General features: G+C 39.8%; 1 protein-coding gene across 1 annotated transcript in view; it reads left to right on the top strand.

The window, feature by feature from the left end:
* The window catches only part of fbxl17 (F-box and leucine-rich repeat protein 17), a 238,438-nt gene that overhangs the window by 137,281 nt on the left and 76,289 nt on the right, over positions 1-24,868 (top strand). Inside the window, exon 9 of the mRNA XM_085425861.1 lies at positions 22,865-22,941. Coding sequence (XP_085281987.1) covers positions 22,865-22,941 — 77 coding nt within the window. The remainder of the gene's footprint in view (positions 1-22,864; positions 22,942-24,868) is intronic.

The following is a 24,868-nucleotide window of genomic DNA, read 5'->3' as shown; positions in this document are numbered from 1 at the left end:
ATGATGAAACGATGACACCCAACTTCAGCTGATCCTCCAGACCTCTTTTGTTGTCTTTGTTTTACCTGAGTTTTCGTCATTTAAACACAAATTACTAGTGAACAATTCTCATAGATTTTCTTTTTTTTTTCTTTTTTTATAGCTGTGACAGAGTCATGAGGTTATTCACAAATTGGTATAACCCACATTCAGGCGTGCATCAGTCTGCAGCCAGATATTTAGAATCCATTTATACGAAGATTTTGGCAGTGACTGCATGTGATGGATGAATATAAAGTGTCCCTGCTCTGAGCTGTGGTGCAGGTAAACCTACCTTTACATACAGTAAGCCAGTAATCCAGACACATTTTTTCATTTAAGCTAATACATTTTGGGCAGATCAGCTAAAATTGAACATTCTTTTTTTTGTTTTAATTAATTTGTGAGATATTTGTTAGATATTACAACCAGAGCAATGGGAGATTTTGAGAGCGTTTGTATTTGTTGAGCCACTGGAAGGCTTTATTAACATATTAAAGTGTAGCCATTACCCTTTTTTGTTGTCAGATTATACCAAATAAATTTTAAAAAGACATTGCTTTTATTTTTTTCCCAAATAAAGTGTGTGGAAAGTGGAGGAGATGAGCAGTACAGGTTGCTACTGTACTCTTAATGTAGCCAAGCCTTCCCTATAATCCCTAAAAGTTGACAGGGGGATTAGAGGGATAATCCTCGTGTCTTTTCTTTTCCACCATCCTCACTACTGTTACCTTTCTTCTCATTTTCTCCCCCTTACTGTTCCGTCGCGACAAGACGCAGACAAGACAGCGCTAAAGAGAGAATCAGCACAAGAATTAGTGTGTCTGTGTCTGTGTGTGTGCGCGCATATGTGAAATGAAGTCCAGTGGGAGAATCCGAGAGGCTGAGAATAATTAGCTCCAGCCTAATGCCAGGTCAGCCTTTTGTAGCGTTCGTCTAGATACCGAGTTTATGCATACAGTGCGTGTGTGTAGGTGTGTGTTTCTCAATGTATGCTCATCCTTGCATGGGCATGCCCTATTCTAAACTGTTTACACTGAGGTGAACGCTGGCAGACAACATTGTGGTTATAGAGTTTATTCTTTCCCACTGCCCTTGACCAGTCTCTTAACACAGAGAGCAGAAAGATAAGAGAGGATTTACACACAATACTGAAGCCATTAGCGTCTGGCTTTTCTCCCCCTCTTTCGCTCTCTCTGGGGTTTGTTTAGTGTTATCAGATCCACTGGGATGTGTGGATGGCAGATTGAATGTCCACAGCCATGGAAAAGGCCAAAGATGTCTAACCTCCCATTCACACACTGCTATCCTCATCAACAGAGGGCCCTTTGTCCCACAGCAGTCAACGAGATGGACAGTACAAGATAATTGCATTTGGACAATAACCGTCTCCTCTGTTTGTTTGAATGCGTACAGTCTCTTTGGGATGAAACGGTAGATGAGTGCGGCTGTGCGGGAGGGAGGAGGGGTGAGTGATTCTGTTTGTTTGTCTTTGTGTGTCTCTGAATTTCTCTATCTGTATGCACGTATGAATGAATGGGCTCGATAAAAGATTTTTTGGAGCAACATCCAATGGCGAGCTGTCATCGTCTATCTCACAGGTTGAATGGTGACTGGCAGGGACTAGACAGTGAAGTCATAACTTGACTGATAAGATTCTTCAGGAGCTGCTATCGGACCCCCCTAAACCAGCAGGGAAGCCAAATGGAGCTGAATGGCAGCATCTCATTTCCTCCAATGATGTCATTTCTCTTTGATCCAGGTGCGATCTGGTGAAAAGCATGGGAACATGTGAATTTTACACAAATGTGCATGTGCGTTCGCAAATGATCCTAATTCAATATACTGAGATATTTTCAGGGTTATGTGTAAACTATAAAAAAAACTATACACGTTATGTGAGGTTACCCATACTGTATGTTTATGAATAGATGGAAAGCCTGGAGTTTGTTTAACTGATATCATCTTTGTTCTCAGTGACTCTGACAATAATATCCACTTAGGCTGAAATTGTTTGTATATTGCCAAAGTTCAGGGCTATACAGTGAGCACTGTTTCACTGTTAATGGGTGTATTCAGTTTGCTTCAATTCAATTTAGTTTGCCTCAAGGCGCTTTATATTGTAAGGTAAAGACCCTACAGTAATACAGAGAAAACCCCAACAATCATATGACCCACTATGAGCAACCACTTTGGCAAAACTGGGAAGGAAAAGCTCCCTTGACAGGGATAAACCTCCAGTAGAACCAGGCTCAGGAAGGGCCGGTCATATGCCGTGACCGGTTGGGGTTAGGGGAGGAAGACAGGACAAAGACACTCTGTGGAAGAGAGCCAGAGATGAATAATTACTAATAATTAAATTCAGAGAGGTGTATAAACACCTCTTAATACTTCGTACACAGTGTTACAGAGAAATCTACGGATGATTGGATAACAGTGGAAAGGTCTGTGAGCTGAAACGATCTAGGAATGTATCACCAAATGCCGTTTCCACAGTGGCTCCCAACTTCTTTATTTGTCGGGGGTTTTTTTTACCCCCACCCCTGACATTAGTTAGGGAGCTGCTGCTCATGCACCTCGCAAAGCTCAAGATGTTGTGACGACCCTTAAAAACAACTTAATCACTTCATCATTTCTCAGTAAAAAGCAGTCAGTGTTTAACGAGAAAAAAAGGAAAGCGGAAATATAATCCCCTATTACTCGTAATGGCTGAAACGGGGTTGGGCATTGGTCCTGTGCAGAGACTACGGACAGCTTTGGTTATTATTGTCTGTTCACTGTTGTGAGGCAGCATTGTCGCAAACAGCCAGTCTGTGCGCTACTCTTGCTTGTGCTGTTTTTGGGCCATCAGCTAATCAGAGAGTGTGAAGTTATACAACATGCTACAACAAAACTGAGTGTTAAAAACAATTAAAAGTGTCCACTGCGGCCTCTGTGCATGTTTTTTAAGGATCTTTGATGGATTGCATGCTTTTCCCACTTGTGGTGAACTCAACTGTCGATCCTTTTCCTGTTCCAGCCAATCAGCATTTGACCTACGCACCTCTGACTTCTTCATATTGTCCTGGGAAAGTAGGAAATAGATGCAACAGTTTACTGGAAGAGGTGCAAACATAAATTGAAATACAGTATATAAGGCAAATTTTTCTACAAATCCAGAAAGCCATCCTTTCATTGAAACATTTCTGATGACGCTACGGTGAACAAATTAAGGACAAGCTGTATTTTAGTTGATCATTTTGCAAAAACCATGCAAAAGTATTAAAGCCTGATGTATCTTATGCTTCAGTGATCTTTCCTATTTTTTTGGCTTTGTTATGTGCCGCTATCCCATTCAGATAAATGCCCATTTCCTTATTAGCGATGTGTTTGTTTGTGGTCGATCGCCTAATTTAAAATTACTCTCTCAGCCTTGGTTTTAACATTCATCTGTGGGTGGTTTATAATTACTAGATTTATTCCATCCACCTCTGACACCAAATCAGATTCTAGTCCCTCCACATCAGGCCAGCTGTTGAGCATAATGTTTTAATATATGACATTTTGTCTTAGATATAATTAACACGGACAGCTATTCAATCAGTACGGTTGCCTAATTTACTTGCTAAGACATAATAGGGAAGGGCGAGGTGGATTGTTTTGGTTTTGTAATGAATAGAGTGGTAAAGGGAAGGACGTCAGCCAATGCTGTCAATTATCACTGTTTTTTTATGAGCCATGTTTGACAGAGAAGAATCACAGCCGGCGTCTGGATCACTTTCTCACCTGCTCCGCCTTTCCTTCCTCTGGCTTTCTCCCATTCATTCTCCAGAGGCTCATTGTGCCTCCATCTCTTGGCCTTCCCTCTTTTCTACAAGACATCACTAACCCACACTAAATCTTCTTTATTTTTGGCTTCACCTTTTTATTCCATTGTTAATATATAAATACACTTCTTTTGTTTTATTTTTTTCCCCGTCTCCTGTCCTCTTCTTCTTCTTTTCAATACTATCTTATTTTCTTCAGAGGGTGTAGTGGGGTTGACAGGCAGTGAGCTCACAGTTGTAACCTCCCTGCCACCATGCCAGGCGAGGCGCCACTTGAGGGTTTGGCTGCAGATTGAATAGCTCCCAGAGATGTCATATCCAGACAGCCTCCCTGAATTACATTTCCTGGTCTTCCCTGCCTGGCTGCCTGCATACCTCCACCAATCAAAGTGGCCCAGAGTTGCCATGTGGCTTCCCACTCTGCTCTGCCTGTATTCTGTTTCTTTTCCTTCTTCTCTCGCTTTACCTCACCCCCCACCAGCACCCCCACTTACCATCTCTGGGGTATGTCCCTCACAGAAATTATTCCTTCACCACTTGTCGGGCAATCCAGGCACTTTGAGGCAGAACAGCAGATGGGCGATCTGATTGGCTGTCAGCTTATGTTTATTTCCTTGTTGTCAGGGTGTCAGATGAGATAAAACATTGTTCTGCTGCATTTGTCATGTTCTCTCTGTGGGGCTGATAAGAAATGAGAAAAGTTTAGGTTATAGGACATGTGGTTGAACAGATTGGGCCGCGGCTGTCAGAGGTGTTCCATTGTATAATTTTTAAAACAGATTTTTCTTTTTACTTTTGCTTGTTTTTCAATGTTAATCTTCTTTAGATATATACATAAACTTTGCTCCGTCAGCGTTCAGGAATTTTAATGATCCTGAATTTTAACTTATAATATCTTTCAGCAAAAAGCGATTATTACTTGTGTCATTGCAGGCATTAGATCACTCAAACAAACTTTGCATTAAAAGAAAAATTGGCAAAGAAAGGCATGCTTTTGCTTTTTATATATTCACACAGGAGTTGAGCTAAAAACTATAATAATCTTAGCATGTGTTTGGCTCAAGCCAGTGATCCTCACTGTGGGGTTTTTTGTTACTGTGTGTGACCTGAAAATGGGTTATGTGAGTCGGAGCTAAGAAGGAGCACACTGTGGTTTTACTACTTGCAAAGTAGAGCTCTGGCTCTTGGTTTCTTTTGATAAATTGATTAATGAGGAACAGCCTCAACTGTATGGGTTACAAACCCCATATACACGCATGACTTGTGCATGTAAATTCCAAAATAAAACACTTAAAGCATCCAGTGCCAACATCCAATTGCACCCTCTGGAATTGGATAAGGTTTGGCTTTGTAATCTAACAAACAGGTGGTGGATTAGGCATTCATACCCACACTACTGGCACACATAAACACAAACACACACACCTCAGGTGGTGGAGTGAGCTTCCATGCTGTGTGGATTTGTATCTAAGCCGAGACATAAAAGTGAACTGGCAGAATAGGAGGTGTGCCTCTCCAGCCCTCCAGTCTGCTGATTTGGGTTGAGTCTGTGTACATGTGTATTTGCACATGATTGCATAAGAAAATAATGTATTGAAGGAAGCAATTTTTTTTGCTTTGTAGTGTGCGTCTCTGTGCACAAAATTCGGATTTTCTTTCTTTTTTATCAACCCCTCTGGCTTTTGTCAGAGCCTTTGCTCCACCCGTCCTTGAATGTTAGCTGGATACTCGTAGGTGCTGAAAAGATTTTGGATTACGGAGGATATTATTGTGGGTTGAAATATGTTAGCCTTTATGTGGGTGCATTATCACCCTGCACAATTAGGATTGTCTGAATTTACTCTGGATGACATCACATCTCATGGTGGAGGTGGTGAATGAATCACGGTCAGGGTTTATTTTATTGCTAGGTTAAAAGAGTCCACAGACACTTGCTCTTGCACGTACACACTTCCATTCACACACATATGCTCAAATATAAAATCACTTCATAATCTATGCAGCCATGTCCTGTGTGCAGACTTTATGTATCAGCATGTCTGCTGATTCTTACACAGACATGCAAACATGCTCACATGTCATTGTAATGCTTATGATGCTTGTTTATGGAGGTGGAAATTAGCATTCTCCGTGGTTGTGTCTCTCATAGGAGGGGAGGATACGGATTGTAAATCTTGTTGATCTGAGTACAATGGCTTCGTCTTGCAGTGATTGTGATACCACATCATCGCGTCTGCATGCTCACAAACTCGCACACAGTTGGTGTACCAAACCCCAGCTGCATAGCTCCCTGCGTTGCCTGTCTCCAACCCATGCTGAGTGTGTAATGAGCGGAGCTTGAGTAAGATTAAGGCAGATATTGTATGGGGTTGGAGGATTGGTTTCACTTTGAGTCTTAGTGTAGTGCCGGAGTTCACTCCAGTGCTTCTGCTGGCTGGCTGAATGACCAACAGGATCCCCACTGCTAGTCTCCTGTCATTTGTCATAGCGTTTTACTCAACACTGCTAATGTGTTTTGAGGCAAACACGCACCACTCATCAGGGGATGTCTTTTCTTTGGAAATATGAACCCTGTTGTAAACTCTAGAGAAGTACACTGGGGTGATGCCCATGAAAGGATGAGTGACAGTAGTAAAGAGGGGAAAAATGGCAAGGATAGAAGAATGCTTTATGGTGAGGAGAAAGGAAGGTTTTAGATATGTGATGGGGTTTCCTTGCTCCCTGTGAAGGAAAACAAGAGGGTAGAAGGGGAAGGGATTGTGAGAAGAAAATGATTTTATGAGGAGGAGAAACATCAAAGAAAGTACACGGGGATAGGAGAGCAAAAAGAGAGAGGGGGAGAAGAATGGGGCAGAGAGAAAAGAGGGCTAAACAGTAACAGAAAAGTTGAAAGACAGGAGAAAAGGATGGGATGTTCAGATGAAGGGCTGGAAAGCAAGAGACCCAAGACAAAACACTCAGAGGGTGAGATGGAGAGGAAGAAAGAGCGGGCCAAGCACTGCTATCATCTGGAATCTATAGAGAATGAATGGGCAGCATGAAGAGGCTATAATCACATCCATCAACAACACTGTCTATTACAGCCTGTTCTTCTTATTCTACTTTGTCTTCCTCCCTCTGTCTCCCTAAACCACCAGCTCTGGTCAATTCTCCGGCACACTAAAAAGAAGATCTTTGTAAAGAGAACGCTGTAATATCACTAGTTATGCAAAGAAAAAAGATTAAAGGCTGTACATCTGGCTCCCAATCCTCTTGGGCTACAAGATGTGTCATCCATCATTTTTCCATGTGACTGTAAACTTTACTGACATGATTAGAAAGACAAAGATGGATACAAAAACAACCCAGAAGGCATAAACAAGAGTGATTAACCCCTGTGTTTGGTATTCTTAAGTACGAGGACAGAGTAAGGATTTATATACTGATTTAGGTAATATAGTGTGAAGGAAATAATAATAGCTGAAATAATTGTTGATGCTGGGAGCCCTGTCAAAATACCGGTCCAAATTCTCCCATATGGCTGTAATTGGGTTGAGATATGCTGATTTGGAATGCCAAACATGTTATTCAGATGATTATTATACTCATCAAATCATTCACACACTGTGGGTGTGGACGTTGGCATCATGGTAGATGGAGCTCCCATCAGAATAGAAAGTTATTTTTATAGGATAAAGATGAGTTGGAACTACTTTCTACTGATTTGCAGTCCCACTTTGCTTAGTAGCCAAATCATGCCCGCGCAATGAACCCTACATAGCAGAGCCATTGGATCGCCTCAGTTGAGGGCTCATGGGTTCAGGTTCTTGACTGTAATTTGTCACCCACCTGTAAACAATCTGCCCTAGTGCACTTATCATACAAATACGTTGTGGATGGAAAGCCATAGCTTAAACCCTATACTTAGCTAGCAGTAATCCAGTGAAAGTGTTACCTGATCAAGACCATTTCAGTAAATTGACTTTGCTATCAAGCTAATAGATTGTGCTAAACGTGGCATGAGCCATGAAGAGAAAGAGATGGTGATGATCAAGAGCTGTTGCATGAGGCTGATAGGACAGCAACTTGAAGGGGGATAAACCCCATTCTTGTCCTCCTTCCCCCATAGTTGTCTGTTTCTTCCCTTCTCCTATAGCACGTAAAACTCTTCACTTTCTCTTGGCGGGGGATCAAACAGAGCGTTCTGTTGGGAAATTCATTTAGGATTCTGGCATTTTTCAGGGGGTGTTTGGGCCAATGGGCTGGCGAGCAAAGCAACATCTGTTTTCATGAATACTTAATGGCCGTGTGTCACCAGAGTCAAACGGCTGCTCTGAGAGACGCTCCCACTGTTATTACCATCATGGATATTTAGCCACCGGTTTCTCATTAGGATGTTTCTCTCTCCTGTCCCCACAGAGGGAACAATTGGATTAGCAGCTAGTTTTTACAGTATGTGGTAGAGCCCTCTCCCTATACTACAGGTTATTTATTTTTTTACGTGGGGGTTTTATTTGTAGTGTGACGCGTGCGTTTTATTGGTAAGAGGTGATACTTTAATATTATAACACCAAGGGAATGTGAAAGCAATTTGCGCTGTAAATCAAAGAGGACAATTCAGTGATATTATCCTGTAGGTGTAGGTGTTAGGGTGTAAAAAGAAAGCGAGAGGAATCCTCCGCCTGCTTTAGCTCGGGCAGTAGCAACTGTCAGCAAATCTGTCTGGAAACTTGTAGCTTAGAGCGAGTATAGTTTGTAAGACAGTACTGCTGCTTTTCAGCTTTCTCTTAGTTTTGCTCATCTCAGTGCAAAGATGGTGCCCTGGGTCATGGGGGTGATGATCAGGTCAATGTGAACTCTCCACAAATCAAGTCAGAGACCAAAAGTCAGGCATGAATGTTGTGTGTGTGTGTGTGTGTGGGTGGTATTGATGATTGTTTTACTAGACATGTTGAAGTAGTTTCATGGACAAGCAGCGTCTCGTAAAATGATGAGGCACAGTGTATTGATGTGATCTGGCATATTTGTGGTTGTAATGCGGTTGTCATGCTCGAGCCCTCTAATGCACTCTCCTCCCTTTTTGGTGTTCTCTCTTTTCTCGTCTCCCTCTCGTTTAAGTACAGTATTCTTGTGTGCGCTCTGTGATGCGCAGCCTGTCATAGCATATTCTGCTCACATTGTTCACTGTCAGTGGGAAAATAGAATGTTTTGTAAGTTTCAAGGAAAACCTACTGAACATCCTAGGTGACAGAAGTGTGCTGAATGTGTTCAAAGGATCGCAGAAGCCATTTTCACCATCGATCAGCAACCCTGTCCAGTTCGGAATCTACTGTTTCTCCTCTTCCAGAGTCTTTAGAGCAGTGTGAGTCCATTGATTAGGCTTTGTCATCTTGGTGTGTGTGCGGGTAAACCAGTGATCGTAATGAAGCTGAGTCCATCCAGCCAAGCTGCAGGAGCAGTGAGCACTAGCACCAAAAATGTAACAGTTCATTTGTTCTCAACAGGAGTCGGCATATGAGGCAAATTCACCGTAATTAAAGCCATTTCGTGTAATTGAAGTATTCGTCTCTCTATCATAGTAGCAAGAAAATTACATACTGCAGTACGACTTGTTGGACCATTGTACAGAATTTGTTGTTGTTAAATTCAGTGGCCTTCTTGCTCTTCACCCCCACACCACCCCCCCAGACACACATTCCCCTTCTCCTTTCCTCTTCATATCCATTAGCCTAATGAACACCCTCCAATTTCCTGCCACCATCACAAACGTGGCACACAGTATTGTTCTCTTGTCTGTGTGCGGACATATGCCTAAGTGGTGCGCACACACTCATGCATGTGTTTGTCATGTTTGCATGTGTGTTTGACAGAGAAAACGGGCAGGAAAGAATGGGTTGATAAGCTCTCATTAAAATAGATGGCAGTAATCAAAGTGCAGAGCAATTAGCTTTGGCTGAGTTGGCGGAGGGTGTATACCGTGTGCCACTGTGTCAGGCATATTGGTAAACATCGTAATAGTTCACCTCTCTCTGCATGTGGACATGGAGCAGAAGAGTTATGATATGCAGCCCTAAGGGGCACGCTCACCTCAATTTATCAAAGTCAGACTGGCTATTTTCTTCAGAGCCTGAAACAAGATTCTGTTATTAGCTAGTGCTTATTGGTTGTATTATCTCTGCAGGATAAATCGCATTTAATCATAGTGAAATGTTATTGTGTGCTTTTGGACAGCATTTCAAAGAAATAGGGACCTGCTTTAATGTCAGAAACAGAAAAAAAATGTTCTGACTCAGTAATTTCTATTAATATTTGAGTCAATCAAACTTTTTCTTTCAGAGATCCATAAAAACAAACAAGATGTCTCATAAAAAATAAATAAGAATACACTCAGGTTAACTTCCCACAAATGGTCAACTCTACCAGTGTTTCTACAGTAGAGACCGATAGATAACATGTTTAGCAACACAACACAACACATAAGAGAAATCATTACACGACCAAAGTTATTGTGACCACGTGCAATGAACTAACAACCTTGTTGCCTTTGAAAGCGGTATCAGATCTGCGACCGCTGGTTGGCATCTTCAAAACAACCTTGGTGCATTAAGACGGAGTCAGTCTGCTATTAGTTTGCGATTGAATCGATCAGGTTGGCACTTACATGCAGTCTCTTTGTTATAATAGCGCAATTAACTGTGGTTAATTAACTGGCAAAAATGAAAACGTAAATTCAGAAATTCCTCCATAAATAGTGGTACTCGGAGGCCTGAAACAATATTCTGTTGCTTTTATATGGAATTATTACCAGAATGCAACCAGCAGAGTCAAGTCCCCTTTAGCCGAACCATTTCATTATAGGTGAGTTGCACTGAACAATGCACACGATCTCGGATTGCGTTATCAATCTGTCTTCTATTATAAATTAGAAGGTAATCATTTGCAAACGTTTTCCAATGTGTGTGAGTGTAATTGCAGTCAGTCTGGATTGGACCACGATTGGTACCTGTTACCGATCAATCTATGCAATTTCCGTGGGCTCAAAAGTGGTTACCACAACTACTATTACTAACCCTACTATAAAATGCACTATCAGTGCGTTTTATAATTAAATTGATTACAATTTCATTAATTAGTAATTAATTAGCAAAAGTCCTTTAATGATAAAAAGGCTATTATTCATTTTAGCAGAGTTTAATACTGAAAGGTTTTAACCAATTTTCTCTTCTTCAAGCTGACCGAATAAATAAATAGTGTGTAGGAAAGCAGATGCATCCACTACTTTTATTCCACACAGTGACATCTATCATGGGCAACCATCTCTGTCTTAACTGATCGTCTCACATGGGCAGAGATTCACCAACCTTCTCTCACTCAGACACACAGGCAGCACGCCACTGTGTCAGCTCAGACCTGAGGCTGTAAGTGTTATCACCATCTGCCACGGGGCAGTGCTCATCTTCTCCTGGGTTATTTATTGTGTTATGGCTGCAGTGGGTTGACTGTGGAGGCAGATAGGGGCATGGCATTGCTTTACAGAACCCGGTTATTCATTTACAGGTGAGTATCTCACTTGCATGTCCTCAGGGAAACTACTTAGGTGCAAGAGAGAGGAGGAAGGAGTAGCAGAGGAAGTGTGGAAAGATGCGTGAGTGATGTCAGCCCAGTTTGGTTTCTGCTGGCAACCGAAAAGCGGCTTTAAAATACTGTTTGTGCATGTGCATCACGGAGGCCCGTCAGTGTTGGCAAGGCAACAGGCTGTCCATTTGGATGAACTTCAAGTGAATAACTGCCACTTAACCTCACAAAGTGCTTAGTTGGCTTTTTCACTCTAGTTTCTGATGGAAATACGGACCGGTTTGTAAGTGACACTTGTTCTTGGGGATTGTCGTCCAGGAGTTTACGGTTGAATTTATATCAAATGTCAATGAAAGTCTGATGCAGTTTTGAATTCAGTTTTATTACCCAAACTGCCAAATTTTTATTTACTCAGAGCAGGACTGTGTCTCTTTACTGTAACTTCTACCACTTACTTTGGAAACTTATTTTTTTAGCCTGTGATTACAGCTGGAGAAAATGTTTATTTAAATAGCAGGCTTCACAGCGGATAAGAGAAGACAGGGGCACAGGGGTCTTTATGTTTCTCCTTTCTGTTGGTTGGCTTAAAAAGGGTGTTTTAGTCCTTGCTTTGCTTTCCCAGACAAACCAAAAAAAGCACAGGTTGTGGAGGAAAGACGAGATTCATGGGCATTTATGGCTCCAGTTATGATCCCATCGGCACATTCTTGAGCAGGCCGATGACAACCTGCTGGAATGCTCTACCGTTTTGTTGAGTCGTTTGAAAACATGATTAACTGTAGTGGAACACAATAGGAATGTGATTCTCATCACAGCAGTGGGTATGGCAGGCTAGCCTGGGAAGTCATCCAGGCCCTAATTGTTGAAGCAGACTCTGATTCAGACGGCTTGAACTTACACACACGTACACCGAATGCACACAAATAGACACAATTGTATCCGCGTATCAAGTTTGAGATCAGTGTTGATCCATTAAAGGGGAGAAAAGAAAAACAAAGGAAAAGGAGTATCCAGAGACTTTGAGGAATTGTGCTAACAGATGATTCAGGTTAGCTGATGTGGATGTGCTTTTAGAAGGTTCAGATGTATCAGAAACAGAGCCTGCTGGGTAGAGCAGGGCGATATGGCCAAAAATATTTATCACGATATATATTTGAAAATTTGTGATAACGATATAACCGACGATATAATTGATGCGAGACAAAATACAACTCCACAACATTACTAGCGCAAAAAGACAACCTTCCATTTATTTTCACTTAAACAAGAAGCTGGTTTTTATGTACATTAAAGCTTTATAAAAATGTAACAGTGCAAATGCAAATTCCTTGCTGAAAGTTTAACCAAAAGGCATTTCCAGTAGAAATGGGCTGACATATCCTGAGCATAACCATGTATAATATCCACTGAAGTTAAAAAGAGGTGCTTTGCAACATTAAACTGCAGTGTGCAGTACGCATTTTTCGGACCATAAGGTGCACGGGATTATAAGGCACATTAAGCGAAACAAAGCAGTCAGATAAATCAAACTTTATTAAACTCATTCTTCTTGCTTCCTCCACTTCTGTACCATTGATTCATTAATGTTGAATTCTCTGGCAGCTTCTCTATTCCCATGTTGTTGCAGTATATTAATGACTAACCTCGTATTGTGGATGGATTATCTCAGTTGTTCTCCTGACTGAAGTTTGGTCCGTTTACAGCATCCTGCCATGCGATTGCATTTGTCTCTAACCATGAAGAACCTTCACGTTAACTTTTATAAGTGAAAAAAGTGTTAGTGTTCGTCCTCCAGCTTCACTGTTTATGTTATGCTAACATAGCTGTGTCGCTAGCGATCACGTAGCACATCATTATATACCAGCTAGCCCAACTTCAGTAACCCTACAAACGTCACTGCTGTTTAGTTTCCTGTCTTCATTTATGTTGGAAGTGATAGCAGAGCTGTACGTTTGATTTTTTTCAGAAATCTCTCAGTCAGAACATGCTATATCATGCTTAGGTAACTAGCGAAACTAGCGAGCTAACTTCCGCTAGCTTCCTGCTAACTTCTAACTCCGTTAAATGTAATAACTTTTGTTTTCATGGATGCCTGGAAGTTAAACTTTATAGTTACACCTGGTAAAGCAGCAATGCTGATCGTTTTATTAAAGATGAAAGAATTGAGACAGTTTTTAACTCTAAGTGATGCTGCAGTGTTGTTTGACCTGAAGCATACGGAGTTTAGGACCCAGATTACTCCCAGATTTAAGAGCATCTTAGTCCGACAAATATGACAATAACAACGGCCGCTTGCATGTTCTGCAAAAAAATGTGCTTTGTTGTGTATCTGACGGACAAACACCAAACCAGTTCCACATCACGGAAGTTGCACCATTTTTACAAACCAATTCTGGTTCATCTGTTTCACTCAACAATCGGCCATGTGCGTATGAAAACAAAGCCACTGCGCATGCGCGTTTTACTCATATTCTATCGCGATATTTCATTTTCCTATCGTTGCCTAACATTATACCGGTATTACCGTGAACGGTATAATATGGCCCAGCCCTACTGCTGGGGTTATAAGTAAGTTGCATAAAGTAAGCACTGGCTTTCTCTCCACTTCTTGTCAAAGCAGGTGTCAGTGTTTGTAACGATAAATGTCCTGCTGGTCATTTAAAATAAAACACATGAATAAATTGTATGGGCAGCACTCAGATAAAGTGGTGCTGTTTGTGTTTTGTATTGTTTTAAGAAATGCAACACTTTGTGGTCATGGCAAATGGTTTGCATGGCTCTTAGATAGATGTAATGTTATATAATATAATGTTATATAATATATATTTTATTCCCTTAGGTTTCCACAGAGGTCAGAACAGGCTTTCATTGGAGACTGCAAAAGCTGTCAAAAATAAATAAAGATGGGCCTGGCTGTGTGAGACAGAAAGCTTTTTTTTTTTTTTAGCTTGTGGTGCAAAAACATTAAGCAGCCAGGTGTGTGTTTTTGCATTGTAGATCACGAGAGAATCGACTAATTCTAGCAGAAAACCTAAGGGATGTTACCACATGATGAGAATGATGATGAGACAAAAGGACGACATGGCAGCTGCCTTTTTAAATTGCGAAGATGCTGAGGCTTATATAGAGTTGCAATTGTGTTTTCTTTTGCACTTGATTGCAAGTGTCTGAAGAAGAAAGCATACAGTTTGGAATATTTTGCATATTTAACTAACACCTTAACACAGTCCTGTTCGATGCATTTTGACAGATATATGTATTAGTGTCTATTGTGGAAAGTAAAAGAAAGACACATGAATGTTGCTCTCTGTGTGCGCACTGCTGAGAAAAGACGGGGAGATATGTTTTCAGTGTGTACTGATCTGCTCACTGTAAAACAGGAAAAAAAGATGTATTCATCTTCAGTAATACCAGGGCTGCAATAATACCAATATTATTACAGCGCAGGAGTATGTTGCACTCTGCTCTAAACATTAAACACATGAGACTGAGTAAAGAGCTACAGGACAGAGCCAAACTTTACTGTGCTCACAGCTTTGAGCCATCCACCTATACCTGTTTTGCTAACTTAGAGGCAACTACTGCACACATTGGGTGCAAAATACGGCATGCTTTTCGATGTTAAATTTACCATAGTTTGCACTTAATTTCATGCTGCAAACCTTAGTAACTTAGTAATGCAGTTAAGTTGGAACTCAGCTTACTTAGACTGATTACAAATTGTTGGCAGATTGTTGGCAGTATGTTTGCTTTAATAAATTAGATTGCACACCTTAATTGCAAATCTTTGCCAATCACTTTGGGAGTGATTACAGCTCGTCTGAGTTGGACTGAGACAGGTTGCCTGCAACAAAGCTGTGCAGAATCATCTTGCAAACAAACTACTTGCAATGACTCACAGACAGCTAAACCTGTAGTGTGACTAAAGCCTAAGCAACAGAACAGTCTGCACATATTAAATCAGCTCTTCAAAAGCAGTGAACATTTTCAATAAAATTTGAATTGCTTCATTTTAAAATTGTTGTTGCAATTCCTCAATATGAGGTATTTGCTTACTAAGGAGCTCTTTTAAGTTATTGGATATCTTTGAACCAATTGATACTAACCCAATGAAAAAAACATTATAAAATTCTTTTTCTTTTTTTTTGTGCATAGAGGATTCCAGAAACTCAATGCTGCACATCGCCTGTGGAAGCAGAACCCTGCTTCCTTGCTCGTGCTTATGGATTTATTGGTGATATAAAGAAAATTTACAGCAAGAATAATTTTGCAAGAGCGTTCTCCACACAAGTATATACCATGTCTTGCCTCGCTCTCCTCCTCTTTGCTGCTCCGCCCTTCAATTTCATTAAGTCTAAAGACAGCCGTGGAAGTCTGAAGTCTTGTCTGTCACCAGTGCTACCTCCTCCTCCTCCTCCTACTTTTTATGTTTTCAACCTCTTTCTAGACCTTCAGCTGCTTTTCTTTATACATTTGATGCTTAGTTTTTTTCTCCTTTTTTTTTTTTTTTCCTTTTTCACATTCTTCTTTGGAAAATCTGCCATTTCTATTTCCCTGCTTCTTTTGTGAGTATAGACAGCCGTGTAATTGTGGGTTGTGTGAGGAACGGGATGAGACGAGGGCTTGTATTGGTCGACACTGTGCTAGTGTACCTACCTACAGCCATTCTCCCAGCCGTGTCTTTGTTCCTGCTCCATTGTGATCGGCTAGCTAAAGAGAAACACTACACATGTTGCTTGGCTGCAAGACTGTCTGCAGTCTTTGTGATAAATATGGACCTCTGTTTCTCTCAAGTATTGTTACTATTCTTCCTCTTGCTGCCTGTCTGCTCGGATACCTCTGGCTGTGCTGCATGAAAGAAGATTAGCTTCACCTCTGAGAGACATATGCATGAACTGCACAAGCGCAAACAACTCACTGTGTAATGATACACACACACACACACACACACACACACACACACACACACACACACACACACACACACACACACACACACACACACACACACACACACACAAAGTTGTCCATCACTTTTTTTTTTTTGCATCTTCTTGCTGTAGGCCCTGTGTGTATGGATATTGCCTAATAAGGTGGTTAGACTGGGTGTGTTAGAAAGTCGCCCACAGAATTCTTCACAGACAAATTACCCTATTTTAAACAAATAGAAACCAGTGGAGTGTTGAATTAAAAATGCTGCATACTTACAAAAACATGCTTTAAATTCCTAGTGAAGGATGTGACACTAATAACAGTTGTGTAACTAAAGAAACTCTATAATTTTCAGTTTGGATTAATTTTCAGTAACTTGATGGAAACTAAGCTAACAACAGAAATACAAAATAACAAAAATTAGCGTGTGGCATAGAGACATAAATCTTAAATAAGCATTGTGGTTGTCTAATTTGAGTATGACCATGGCAACATGCTCATAGGAGAGATTAAGTTTGATCAAACAGTGAGCCAGTATTAAGGGCTGATCTCTAGGCTTTGTCAAGGCTTAAACTCTGATTATACGACAAAACGCACAAGCATGTGCACACACATGAAATACAGTCAAAGGCCGCTTGTCCTTAGGCACAGTGCTGGTTGGCTGGCGATTTTCTAGGTGCTCATCCTTTGGAGTTTTCTGTTTTTAACAATAGTCAGGGCTGCAGTATGACCATATACCAGGTTATGTACTTTACTATTTTTTTCAGCTTTGATGTCTTAATAAACCATTTGAATTAAACTAAAGAAAAACCTACCTCAGTGATTTGGCTTTGACTTCAAAGTCCATTTTCCTAAAATTTAGTACACTATTGATAAGATTTATTACCTCTTAAAATTCAGTTCTATTATTTTGCTTTAGTTATGAAAGTGCTTCTCTGGGATTAAAAAAACAACAAAAACAAAACACTTCATAACACATCATAATAATTACATTTAGTCCCTGTAAATAACACCTTTAATGGGATGGATTAGAATCTTTTTATTAACTTCTTTTTTTTTAGAAGTCAATACTGCTCACCCATCACACAGTAGCCTTTAAAATCTAATTTTGTCTTAATTTTTTTCAGTGAGCTACGTACTGAATGCAGCTTTGCAGTGGTAGTGAGCAAGTTGGGGAAATATGGTTGAGCAAATTTAATTCCAAGATAAAAATTGCAGATACATATATATATATATATATATATATATATATATATATATATATATATATATATATATATATATGTGTATATATATATATATATATATATATATATATATATATATATATATATATATACATATACATAGTATTTTCATCGTAATCTGTACTCCATAGTCTGTCAAACTTTTGGGTCTTATTTACATCTGAGGATCCTAGAAAGAAAATTTTGTTAATCAGAAGATAAGTAAGTTAAACTCTTTTTTTCTCTCTGGAAAAATACCAAAGGAAGCGTGAATAAGTATGAGCAAAATATATATTTTACCTGATGGTATAAAACAAATATAGCTCCATCTAGAGCTTTAAGTTTTCAGAGAAATAATTAAATTGTTTATTTACCGTTGAGAGTTCTACATATTGGCTCAGTAATGGGATAATAACATCTTTCTTTCTTTCAGGTAGCAGATGTGTTGTATTCATTAAAAACAACTTTTAAATTTTTTTTTATGATTTTAGAGTTGAAGAAAGGCTGCATTCTTTGGCAGGCGGCATTAGCTGTCTTGGAAACACAGTTATATCTAAAATGTTTTAGAGTTGGAGTAATCCATACCACTGCTCCTTCAGGTCCAGTGGTATGGATTTAGTAATTCAGTTTAGATAGAAATTTTGCATCTGACTTTGCTTTTACGAATGATAAACTTTAACAATTCCCCGGTTCTCCAAGCACTGAACCACAGTTAGATCCTGTTGAGGTTTAACTGTAAAAACAAGATTAAGAAAGGAGGGACACTTTAATTGTTTACCTCTAGCTGTTTGTGCTGGCATTACAGAGACCGTAAACTACAAGATGACCCCTGATGAGACTCACCTCTTTTGGTCTCATCAGGGGTCATCTTGATGACCCCTGATGAGACCCCATGTGTACACTACTCGTGTACACATGTGTACTCGTGTACACATGTGGTACCTAGTTATCATAGAAACCATTTTATTGTCATTTTATTGGAACAGATAGCCTGGAGCTGTGTATTAGCTAGCTGCATAACTGTACGATATACAAGATGCTTGAACGTCATCCTCCTCATCCTCCTTTTCTTCTGGTGCTTTCCTTTCCTTTCTTTTATTTATTTATTTATTTATTTATTTATTTATTTCATTTTTAAAATTTTCATCATTTCATGGTACACAAGTACAGCGGTTAGCACTATGGCCCTTGGAGTGTGACTGTAAGTGTATAAAAATGCTTAGGCGAAGAAAAAAAAGCGCATCATCGAATGTGTGAATGAGACTCGTAGCAAAAAAGCATTTAAGTGCTCAAATAGAGTAGAAAAGTACTATAAAAGTACTATAAAAGTACCATTCCATTTACAATTTACTCAAGTCTTTCTGTATGGAGTTTGCAAGTTCTCTTGAGTCCGGCCTGCATTTCCTCCTAGAATCCAAACACATGCTTTCATTTGATTGGCCGTAGGTGTGCATGAGGGCATGAGCTGTTTGTGATGGAATAGCATCGTGTCCAGAATCTAACCTGCCTCTCACGCAGCATCAGATGGGTTAGGCTTAAGCCCTCTGCAGCTCTTGTTGAATAAGTGGTGAATCATTGTCTGTCTGCTTCTTCTTCACTTATCATTGCCTCAGTAATTTAGTACAAAGTAAAACATTTTTTTTGTTTTTCAGTTTCCTGATTCTTTCCTCTCCATTATTCTGACACAGTTTCGTTATCTTCTAGCTTATCATTTCTACTCCTTGATTTTCTTCTTCAGTGATATTTCTCTTCTTGCCTCTTACACTGTTTTATCATCACCGCATCACCAGATTTTTCTGTCACTTCATCAGTCCACCTCTGTTTCAAACTGCTTTTCTTAATCCTTCATCTGACATCAGCTGTGTCATTCTGTCAACAACTAACCTCTACATCTATTGTCTGCTTTCCTCATCATATCCACCACCTTTCTGTCTTTCTAATGTTTTTCTTTCTAAAACGTCTTTAATCATTATCATTTTCCTTTTCCTCTTCTTCACCCCACCTTCGTCCCCATTTACCAGTAGTTTCTCAACAACATTGCAATGATCTTGTCTTCCTCCGCTTCATGTTTGCATTCATATGTTTTACCAAAATGATTATGCAAGAAGGCCTTATCATATAGCATCCTTCCTTCCAGCATTATCAGGCAGTGTTTTTTTTCTCCCTAGATTAAGCTCTTATATAAATGAAAAAGAATAAAACCAATGGTCTGAGAATCACCTGTCAAATCTGACAAAAGCCAACCTTGGTGACTTTGCTGCTAAACAATGTGTAAAAAGATTTCCTTGTGAATTTCCTTCTAATTTGCATGCATTTCATCACTATGAATTCGTTTAGAGTGCTGACACGATCACTCTCTCAAATGCCATGCTCATTAAGTCTAGGGTTATATAGTAAGCCAAAAACAAGAACAAGTGCACTTACAAACTCTCAAGGAAATTCAGATAAGACCAGCTTTCCCTAAAAACTTTTACTCTATCTTGAAGCAAATAAGAACACAGCTAAACAGGAGGACAAAGGAGGGGGGAACAACTAAGCTGTAGTGCCTCTTCACCTCACTGTACAATACCTTGTGCAATACTTTTTGTAAATAGTCAACAGTGCAATAGACTCAATACTTGAAATGTGCAATTCACTTGTATTTTTATTTTTTATTCCTATTTATTCTATTTATCCCCTTTGTATATTTTATTTATATTTGTCTCTGTATTTATATATGTGTGTGTGTGTGTATATATATATATATATATATAACAATTCTGTAACTGTAACTTCGGTCGTTGCTGTGCTTTTTGGAAGTCGAATTTCCCAGAGGAACCCACCCGAGGGATTAATAAAGTTCTATCTTATCTTATCTTATCTTATCTTATCTTATCTTATCTTAAATACAAATATTTATCATGTCGTCCCAGTTCTGAGAGCTTCACTCCCGTAACACTTGATATGAGTAATCCATTTTTAGTCCTCCGTACCAACAAAGTGGTCTTTTCTGTGCCAACACCTCAGCTTTTCACTTTCATGTTTCTGCATAAACAACTAAAAGTAAGATGGGCAATGCTGGAGAAAGGCTTTGAAGCCACCAGCAGTGTCCTGTCACACTCTGCAGATCAGAGAACTTAGGCTTGACCCCCTGGGGCCTTTAAAAGAAAGCAATCTGTTTTTTTTTAAAAAAAACCCACCTGCATCTTTACTATAATAATGTATAGGCCTGCCACTCCCTTAAAACTGTTATGAACCTCACTTGTGTGCTTGCATCACGGCAACTGACTCATGCTGATTGGCTCCTGTGCTCTGTCAAAACATGAACACTATATCCATTGAGGGGTTTTAGCTATGGGGGTCTGTACGCTGTTCAAAAGGATCAGATTGCTAATGCTAGCTGACCTTCGTGGTGTTTGTGTGGTGTTTATGCATCTTGAAGCCCATCCAGGTTGCATGAACCATGTCTTGGTTATCACTTCGTGCACCTCTGCTTCGTTTTGCTTGGTTTTCTTTTCGATCCCACCTCCTGTCATTTCACCTCACTCAGGCCTTGTTAATGGCCTCTTAGTCTTTCTTCTCTTTCTCCCCCACTTGCTTAGATCTGTCAGTCTCCCATGATGTAGCCCTTCGACTACTGTACAGAAATTTCTACTTACTGTCTCCTGCTGTAGTTACTCTCCCTGCTCCCTCCCGCGTTCATTGATGTCTGATCTAATTGCTTTTGCTCTAACCCTGGGGACCTGGGCACAGTGTAACAAGCTCCCAGAGGATGCACTTCGCCTCGGCCTTTGTCGCAGTCCCTCAATTGCTGCTTTCTTTTTTATCCGTTTCCTCACCAGCTCTTCCCAGTACATTCATTTATTAGCAGGTCTAATACTGTAGCCCCCGAACAAACAGCATGATATTGTGACCCTGCGGTAACTGATTCTAATCTAAGGCTGGCCACAGCACAATCTTGAGTCAGGAATTGCCAATTTCAACAGGTCTTGTCTGTGTTTTCTTTTATCCCCATCACACAGTAGGCCGCAGACAGAGATACAGAAGAGTAGCTATACAAAGCAAGAAAGGTGGGATGAAGTAAGAAGCAGAGAGGAAAAGAGGAAAATAAACAGGCAGAGATGCGAAGTGACAGTGAAAAAGTGGGTGAAAGACAACCTGATAACATGGAGAGACTCACAGGACCGCTGCAACAAAAATTTAATAGAAAAGGCAAAATATAAAGATGGAGTCCAGTGAACTAAAGCAGATGGGTCAGTACACATTTTAACAGCTTTGGCTCCACTCAGAAATAAGAATTTCAAAAATATAACACACATTTTAACTTCTCTCTCTAGCACCTGTTTACTCCTTGATTAGTTTGGTGTTATATATATCACACATCAAATGAAATCCATGAACCGGGCAACCTTAAATTCTTCGTGGAGAAAAAAACAAAAGAAATCTATCTTATGCAAGCCGTTATTGTATTTTAAGTCCTTTTTGCTAGATATTAAAGAGGTGCCATGAACAGCACAAAAGGAAAGAAATCTCAGATTCTCACTCATGCTCCTGGACTTTCATGGAGTGCATTTTGGAGTAACCTCCAGTCGCCAGTTCAGATTTGTGTAAAGCAGTTTCTTACAGAATACTAGTACTTCTGTATTTGAGATTTGAAACTCACCTGCAACAGTCAGCTGAACATCACGATTTCTCTCCCACCTCTGTTTTCACACACGAGAGCTGTACAGTATGCATGTGTATGTGCTTCTAGTCTGTTTTGTCTCATAAATTTTCATGAAAGAACACCAGCGTCAAGATCAAAACATTTTCTCCTGAAGGTTAATGGGTCAAATGCGTTGATCAAAATCTACTTGTTGCACGCACTACTCTCATTAGAGACATTTAAAGAGAATCATTTGATACAGATACTCTGATCTTCCCCGTGGCACTCTCTAGTGTATGCTGTCTATCTATCACACACACACACACTCACACACTGTGTTGGTCCTTCGGGATCAGACAGTGGACTGAATGCAGATATGCCTCTTTGAAGTGAGCAGGCCTACAACTAATGTGTGTATGAGAGGCACACACATGCACATATTCACACACACACTCTGGCTGTGTTGATGCATACTTCTTTAATCAGATCAGGTATTTAATTATTAATATGTGTGTTAAAAGATGACCCTGCAGCAGTGCTGTTTAACCTTTACTGTGGAATAATCCGACGTGCCTGTGTGCGTGTGCATAATCGAGGATTGCATTGCAGTGTTGCCCTCAAGGAATATTGAAACACAATATACACGACGCAGATGCTTCTGGTGATGTTTTAAACATTTATTGTTTTTCTGTGTCTCTTTGTAGGTGTGTGGAAATCATTGCCAAGGAGGGGAGAAGTTTGAAGGAGCTCTATCTCGTGTCTTGTAAAATTACAGACCACGGTAGGATACTTTCAATCACTGTCCCTTTGTTGCAGTCAACCGCCAACATTATCATCATTTCCATTATTGCCCACATTCACCACTGTGATTCAGGACTCATTTGATTTTACAGCTTTCCTCTTATGAGACTTGTAAACAGTGAAAATATTATTGAAAAGTTTCAAGCAGAAGAAAGCAGTGTTAGCTGGAGCTCTTCTGCACATTTACCAACACTAGAGCTTTACCAGAGATTTACCTTTAAGTAAACTCTTTAAATAAACCGAGAAGCATTACTCGGCAGGCCACTCAATGTCAAACCATGCGGTGGTTACTTGATGGCTGACTTTTGTGAATTCTTATATGAGAGGTTAAATATTGTGCTTTCTGGAGAAATAGTCTTTCAGAGCACATTATATGAGGTATGAAAAGGCTACTCGGGATTTTTATACATTTACTTGTGTTGGTGGATTAGAGTTGTTTGTATTGTCTGATGGGGGACATACATGGTGTTTTCATCCTCAGCATACACTCAGGTGTTATATATCTCTTTTATATCCCTGTAGCATCATCTCCTCTTTTTATTTTGTTTACACTACCTTGCCTCTCTTCTTGATTCCATTCTGCCATATGTTTTGCGGAATATTTGAGTCTTTTCATCAGCTACAGTACAATACACAGTTGGAGTTCGTCGGTACTGAAGCATCAGGAGTGCAATCCTGGTTCTTTGTGTGGCACTGTTTAGTTGTGTTTGTGCATGTGTGCACCCTTCAAATTGCACAAATGACACTCCCAGCAGCGCAGCCGACTATTTTCTTTGGGTGCCTGCTTTCTCCAATCTACTGTTACTCGAGCCTGAAGGGTTTTTACCACTTATGCTATTTCCTGTTATCTTTGCAGCTCAAAATACCCACAATCTGTATCGTAACAAAAGCCAGCCCCCCCCCCCCCCCCCCCCCCAAAAAAAAAAAATAAATATTTGGTGTGATGCATGATAGCCTGAGTTTGATCGTCAAAAAAAGTTTAATTTGACTTTAAGCTGTAATAATTCCCAACCGCAATGGTTTGTCTGTTTTCTTTTGCTTTTATATTATGTTAATTTGTTATTGTTTGAATAATTCATCTATTCAAATTTCCTGTTCGGAATTTCATAAAGGGACTAATGAGATAATAAACTAATGGATGTTCTGCTTGTTTGTCACATGGGGTTCTCTTAGTTTTGATACTTAAATGTGTTAAACTTAAGATAACAAGCCGTCTGTTCTTTTTTTTTTTTTTTTTTGATAGTTAGGCTTTTCACCTGTTGACTTTTAAGTGTTGTTTCTTCAGTTTTCTTTTGTTTTGCAACTCACTGTAGTTTGACTAGCTATTAGAAATTACACAAAAAACTAAGCTGTTGCTTGTTAGTACCATGGTGATTTTTCTATAGTCTATCAAACTTTGGCATTTGATTTTCTTGATGTAAATGCAACGTCTGTGAATTGTTTTTAGCTGGTAATTGTTGTTAAAATGTCTATAAAATGAAACTTTAATATACCCGAGTGTCAAACTGGAACTATAGCGCTTGAAGTTTATCAACACAGTCGAGAGAAACTCATCGGGCTTTGAGATGATTTTCATACATAACAGCACTATTGTTGGATCATGTGGCCCCAAAACACTTGTTTCATTATAAATGGAGAACATGTAAAACAGTGACAAGTGTGGCACCCTGGGCTGACTCCTTGTTTGATTGGTTTTCTTCCATAAAATTTGGAACGTCAACAACAATAAATTATTTCAGGCTTATTGTGTGCAGAAGAACGAGTAGCCCGAACACGCACAGGACAACATCTTGGAATGTGCGATCCACTTGTCTTAATGGATCCAGGATGCTTGGATCCATTGGCAAGCCATTTAATTTTGTTATAAATTGGATTTTAGGCTTTTCCTGTTTGATTTTGCACTTGGA

Source organism: Rhamphochromis longiceps, linkage group LG12 (assembly GCF_057381845.1).
Source record: "Rhamphochromis longiceps isolate RC_006_pf linkage group LG12, R_longiceps_female_GT1.1, whole genome shotgun sequence".
Lineage (NCBI taxonomy): Eukaryota > Metazoa > Chordata > Actinopteri > Cichliformes > Cichlidae > Rhamphochromis > Rhamphochromis longiceps.
This window is presented reverse-complemented; position numbering and strand designations above follow the sequence as displayed.